Consider the following 6715-nt stretch of genomic DNA (forward strand, 5'->3'; position numbering starts at 1 on the left):
AAATATATTATATTTTTGCTTTTTTCTAAAAGGCATTAATATTCTTAACCTGAGTTAAATAAAACATATAGAAAAAAGTGTATATTCTAGAAGAAACAGCATTTTTTGTGTAACGAAATTACACAAGTGAGAGTACTTATTAGTTATTACAAAGAAAATGAAAAGCACAATTGAAAATGACTTTGGCAAACCAAATAAAAGTCAAGTTATAGATTCAAATTCTGAAATTCCATTTAACAACACTGAATCATGATCTATCAATCAATCAATATTTAATTTTAGTAACGTGGCCATGCATTTTGCCAAAAGAAAAGCATGGCTATAATACATCTCTTTGCTTATACAACAATTAGAAACTTCTTTATTTTATTTTTCTTCTTAAATACATTTATTTTTTTTATTATTATTTTTCCACTAAAAGAAAAAGGGCCAATTTTGAATTGTTCCTCATTTTGGGGGTTTTTCTCGACCACCTTCTCCCGAAACCCCAAAGAAGTTCCTGCAATATGGGATTGGAGGTATCTGAATTCGGGTTTAGCATTTTCATTTGCATTTACATTTTGTAGAATCAGATTCCATAGTCCTAGTTAGAGTGGCGCGTATCACTGCCTAAATTTGATTCCTTTGTTTGTGCCCACAAAACTATTGAGTGGTCAAAATCTCTAGTGTGCTTAAAAAACTTCACTTTGATGAGTATTTTTGTTATTGTGAATGGAGGTTGAGTTTTTTCACTGAAGAAGGAACGAGTTAGTTCAGTTTTTTGTTCCTTTTTCATTTGGGGTGGCTTGGTTTTTTTATCATGGCCATGGAAGGAAGAAGAATCTCTGAGGAATTGAGCCCCAGGTATTATGCTCTTTGTGCTGTTGGTGGAATGCTCAGTGCTGGCACTACCCATATTGCTCTAACTCCTCTTGATGTCTTGAAGGTCAACATGCAGGTGCATTTCAATTTTATGTTATAATTACACTGATTTGTTGCAAAAGTTTTAATATTTTAGGGTGCCCTTATGTCATGTGAATGAGATATCATCAATTTTGTATTAGCAAACAATTTTGTTAGGATTGAATTTTGTTTCAGGGGGTGCCCTTAACAGCATGAGAGTGTTATGAGTGTTTGTAATGACTAATTGAATGATCTTGTTGTTAACTTGATCATGTTTCTTATGGGGAATTGGTTTTTTGTTACATATAGGTGTACCCTGTGAAGTATTACAGCATTTCCAAGTGCTTTTCTTCCTTACTGAGGGAACAAGGGCCTTCTGCCCTTTGGAGGGGATGGACTGGCAAGTTCTTTGGCTACGGCGCACAGGGTGGATGTAGGTTCGGTCTCTATGAATATTTTAAGGGGGTTTATTCCAATGTGTTCCTAGACCAGAACAGGAACTTTGTTTACTTTCTCAGTAGTGCGTCTGCTGAAATATTTGCCAATCTAGCATTGTGCCCATTTGAAGCTGTAAAAGTGAGGGTTCAAGCGCAACCATGCTTTGCTAAGGGCTTGCACGATGGCTTTCCGAAGTTATATGCAGCAGAAGGCACACGAGGGTAAAGAAAGATCGAACTCATTAAATTTCGTGCTTCTAATGAACTTGTCTCTAGGGGTGATCATGATTATTTATATTCTATGTTTGGTTTACTCCTTGCAGATTCTACCGTGGACTTTTTCCACTTTTGGGTCGAAACCTTCCATGTAATTTCATAATCTCTTAAAACTTGTATTTAATTTAGCTAGTTAGGCTGGTAAAAATTTATACTTGAAAACTAGAGTGTTCTTAACTATCTGCCAGAAAATTCTGCAATAGGTGATTACATCTCCCCATCTACTTAACATCCCAAAAATATGTTTCTGTATAACTTGAATCATGCTGATACGGTTATTGGCATTAGTTGCCTGATGGGTGATAATTGACAATAATAATAAAAAACTTATTTTAGGCCAATCATGCTGAGTACTCTGTAAGCTTGGACTTTGTAATTGTTAATTTTGTTCATTTGTATTGGGTGAGGGGTAAATAGTTGCAGTGATGATATCATCATATCATCAATGAACTGAATAAGTGTCCTGTTTCCTTTTGGGCAGTTTCCATGGTTATGTTTGCAACATTTGAGCATTCCGTTGATTTTTTGTATCGTAATGTTGCTAAAAGAAGAAAGGAAGATTGTTCTATAGCTCAACAGCTTGGTGTGACATGTATAGCTGGATATGCAGCCGGATCTGTTGGTAGCTTCATTTCCAATCCTGCTGACAATATTGTATCCTCTCTCTATAACAGAAAGGCCGATAGTTTCATGCTGGTACTCATTTTTCTACTTTTTGTTTTATGATTTCTTTTTAAGATTCGATATGTTGTACTAAATGTGATCCGTTAATTCTCCGTGTGCAGGCTATCAGAAAAATTGGGTTTGCCAATCTATTTACCAGGAGCCTTCCTATTCGACTTTTGCTTGTTGGTCCCTCGATAACTTTGCAATGGTTTTTCTATGACACCATCAAAGTTTTAGGCGGACTGTAAGTGCGTTACTCCTAGGCTTTTTTAAGTGATATTTAGTAGTTTTCTTTGTGGTCTTCTGTTTGATTCAAATATTATTATTAACTCAACTTTGAATCCAACATTCTGCACTTCGGTTATAATTATATTTCAGGATGTAATTGTTTTCCTCCTTTGATTGTTAATGAGAAAACAAAGGAGGGAGTAAACTGAAGTAACTTGCTCATAATTAATCATTCAACAGTGAAGAACTTTCACTAAAATTCAAATTTGCAAATACATGGAGAAGAAATTTGATCTGATATATCTGTGAAAGGTTCCTTTTCATGAAATGGGATTTCATGTGTTGATTAAGTTTGTATCTTCTAACATAGGCCATCAGCTCATTCCACTTGCACATAGTTTATAGTTTACATCTATATTTGCACCAACTAACATTGATGTTTTTCTTTGTCTCTCTGTCATGACATGATCATACGGAAATGCCGTATATAAACAACGATTGAATTAGTCATTTGCATAATAGTTTGCTTCAGAAAGAACTGAACTATTTTCAGCTCCAAAAGAAAATTTGGTGATAGGTGGAAGCATGAAAACTATGTCACCTAGATAACATCATTATTTGCTTGAAGGGGATTAACAAACTGTAACAAAACGATCAGCCGGGTCACAAAAGCTATTGTTGATTATTAATCACAGTCGATATCAAATTTGATCTTTCTCTAGTAAGTAACAACAACAACAACAAAGCCTTATCCTCCCACTAGGTGTGGTCGGCTAATCTTTCTCTAGTAAGCAGAATACAAGAAAAGATTATAACCATTGGGCTATGATCTTTGACTTCAGTAGGGCCTTGAAATGTTTTTTACTAACAATGTAAGGAGTGAATGAATGTGTACAAAAAAACATATAAATCTTTTATTGCAGGGAAGCAGGTTTATGATTTATGTTTTCTGTAGTAGTGATGTTAATATTAGAGAATTATCATTAGGATATGTTAACCAACAAAAGGAAAAAAAAATGCTGAGAATAGAACTGCATGGCTTTTGAACTTCTGAACTAGCCACTAGCATGTACTACTTGATCAGAAAAAAATGTTATCTAAGGAGAAGTTTGGAAAGCCATTAACTGCTAATTATCTAATAGATTTTGTTTTGGTTGATCTATGTTGTTCCATTTGATAACTCTGAATCAACCTACCATTTATGAAATCCAAGCATTTTGAAATGTATTGTTTTGTGATCTCGCAGGCCGACTAGTGGCGAAGTTGCAACTGACTTGAGAGATGATGCAAGCTAGAATTCCGCAGTCTGCAGTCTGCAGTCCAATTTTTACATCGATTGCAAGACGATTTTATAGTATACACCGGAATGATTTTTTTGTGGCAGCTTTTTTGTTTTCTGCCACTATTTATCAACCTTGAATTCTGTCATGATAGGGTTTCAGATAAGCTTTTGAAGTTTGGTTTTGAAGAAAAGAGCCAATTTCTGTTATTACTTCTTGTAGTAGCCATGGATTTAGCCAAAGAACTTGAACATTTACCAGCAATGTGTTTGCTATCAGTTTACCATTTATGGTGCCATTGCCTCACTCAATTTTATCTGATATTGTTTGTGGTATCAATTATTTTCATAATATTGTTTGGACCAAATTTTCAATTTAACCTAAAAAATTAAAGCATTCGCAATTTACTAATTTAGTCTATAAAGAAGCTTAAAAGGCCAATAATAACCTTGAAATATAATCTTTTTTGACAGATTTCACTAAACTGACACGAACATAGAATCAAAATATTTACGAAATTTGTCAAAGAAACAAAATTTTTTAGGGCTTTATACACGACGACTAGAAATTAAAAACATATAGAAAGCATTTCAAGTGTTTTAGTAATTTTAGTCGTTGATCTTAATTATAAAATTTATATATATAGTTAAAATCAATAGCTAAAATTACAAAAAATACTTAAAATAGTGAAACACTTGAAATGTTTCCAATATTATCCTTGTGTTGTAGTTATTGATTTGAGTAAAAAGCTAGACTTAGCTGTTAACTATAATTAGTAGTATATAAGAAAGTGAATGATGGAGAGTATTATTGATCTAAGGAGAACAAGGATGATGGTGTTCACGAGGAGAGTGGCATGTAGCTGATAAATGAGGGTATTGTCACAACTCACCACATGTCATTGTGTTATTGAAGTTGCAATTTCACTATCATTAACATGACTTTGTATAATGTCAATATCCACCAAAACTTTAAGGCAAGGGTTGGCCCCCTTAACTACCCTCTTTTTATAACACAAGATTCATGATCATGTCTTTGCCATATTCTACCTACAATCCCCCTCTAACTTTCTACACAAAAACTAGGATTTAGGGCCTCCACAAAATACAACAACCAATTATATTAAGGGAAAAATTTTAAGTGAATCGAAAATATCAGTGTTCCAGTCAGTTGTTTTAATTGTTGATTTCAATTAATATATATTTTTTATAATTCAGATCAACGGTTAAAACAACTGAAATACCGATATTTTCGGTATACTTAAAATTCTTCCTATATTATATATATGTATAGTTAATAAAAAATCAATGTAGATTTATTTAATGTGAATTAGGGTAATGAAAGTAAAATTTATTTAAATAAACAAATATTAAAATTTCTTAAAACTATGTAATTTCTGGTTTTCATAGTAAATATAAAATAACATATATATAATAAAAAAAAGATGTTCAAATATATGATCAGTAAGATGTTTATAAAATACTATTGATTTTTAGAAATTCTCATTTTAATATTTTTTTTAATTAAATAAATTTTACTTTCATTATATTAATTCACATTAAATGAATCTACACTAATTGTTTATTAACTTATGATACATATCATTTTTTAACTATAATAACTTTCTATTTTAATTTTAAATAAAGATACATAGTAAAAACAGGGGTTGCAAAAGCAGAATAAATTCAGGGATTCCAAAGTTTTAGCAGAGTTAAAACAGGGTGGCAGTTAAGACAATTGCTTAAGGATTGCCGTACTGTTGTAACTCAGTTAAAATTTTGCAATCCCTGTTGAAACACTGAATGGGGTTTACAATCCTATTTTTATTATGAAATAAGAAATTTATTCATAATTCTCAAATTTAAAACAATAGAACACGTACGTTATTATTAAGTAATGAGTCGCTGTTTGAGAAATTATTTTGAATTTAAGTGCTGCTATATCATGAATTGAATAGCTTAATTCTGTATGGCGTTTTTTTTTTTTTTCTACTCTCTAATAAACACCGAACCTCTAGATCTTCTTCGAATTCCTACCAAACTTCTTACCAGGACGATTATACATAATTAATTATTAATTACCTCAAGGTCCACCAGGGTGCACACGTGGGGAGTGTCAATATATAAACGTACTTACCAACCAACGGTCTTTTCACATACCGTTATATGTTGACCCTCAATAAGTTAATACAATGGGAATGGAATAATAATAATAATAATAATAATAATAATAAACGATTAAATTGTGGAACTTCTAAATGTAACTGTTCAAGTTTAGAAGAAAAAAAAAGACCACCAATAATACTCCGTACTTTAACCGTAAAAGTAACTGTAAGATTATCTATATATTCTCACTTATTACTATTAGTTTCACATAATTATCATAATGAAACTGCATATTTATAATAGTTTTATCTTCGACCCATGCTAAACCTGGTTCTTTATTCTCCAAACCCAGTTATAATAGTATTAGTAGTATTCTTTAAACAACGAAAGCTTTTATATATTTTTCCCCAATAGTTTTTGTTGAAACGATACTTAGGGCACTTTCGAAAGAATATACTCTCTTGTGCAGTATGTTTATCAAAAATACTAGGATTTTTTAGTGGGAGTGGTAGAACGGTGCAGTTTTCTAAACCAGTTTTTAGTGGGAGTGATCGAAGATCAATCATAAATCAAGAATCTGATTATTAATGTCATAAAAGATTAAATTATACGGGTAGTTTTAAAACATCTTACTTGTAGATGGTTGAGTTAAAATTTTTAATTAAATTTTTATTTTCTATAAAATATAAATATTTATAGTATTTTTAATATATGAATTTTATTTTTATATGTCTATATTTTTTAAATAACAATTTAATAATATATAATTATAATACATTGAATAAAATTATATATAAAACATACTTATCTATTAAATTATTAATTAAAAACTATATGTATG

At 31.3% G+C, this 6715-nt stretch overlaps 1 protein-coding gene across 2 annotated transcripts; it reads left to right on the forward strand.

The window, feature by feature from the left end:
* Window positions 322-4080, forward strand: LOC107642479 (mitochondrial phosphate carrier protein 1, mitochondrial). 2 transcript variants are annotated; one of them, XM_016345847.2, is made up of 6 exons: window positions 322-937; window positions 1192-1541; window positions 1643-1686; window positions 2077-2291; window positions 2381-2509; window positions 3736-4080. In XM_016345847.2, the coding sequence occupies exons 1-5, from the start codon at window positions 800-802 to the stop codon at window positions 2507-2509; spliced, it is 876 nt and encodes a 291-aa protein (XP_016201333.1). In that variant the 5' UTR covers window positions 322-799; the 3' UTR covers window positions 3736-4080. The 2 variants fall into 2 exon arrangements, with proteins under 2 accessions (XP_016201333.1, XP_016201332.1); XM_016345846.2 differs by having other exon boundaries at window positions 326-937; window positions 2381-2505.

The sequence above is a fragment of the Arachis ipaensis genome, chromosome B05 (genome assembly GCF_000816755.2).
Source record: "Arachis ipaensis cultivar K30076 chromosome B05, Araip1.1, whole genome shotgun sequence".
NCBI classification, from domain to species: Eukaryota; Viridiplantae; Streptophyta; class Magnoliopsida; order Fabales; family Fabaceae; genus Arachis; species Arachis ipaensis.

Coding starts and splice junctions, on each gene's coding strand:
- LOC107642479 (XM_016345846.2), top strand. CDS start 800: ATGGCCATGGAAGGAAGAAGAATCTCTGAGGAATTGAGCCCCAGGTAT. Junction 938..1,191: donor TCTTGAAGGTCAACATGCAG/GTGCATTTCAAT, acceptor TGTTACATATAG/GTGTACCCTGTGAAGTATTA. Junction 1,542..1,642: donor GCAGCAGAAGGCACACGAGG/GTAAAGAAAGAT, acceptor TACTCCTTGCAG/ATTCTACCGTGGACTTTTTC.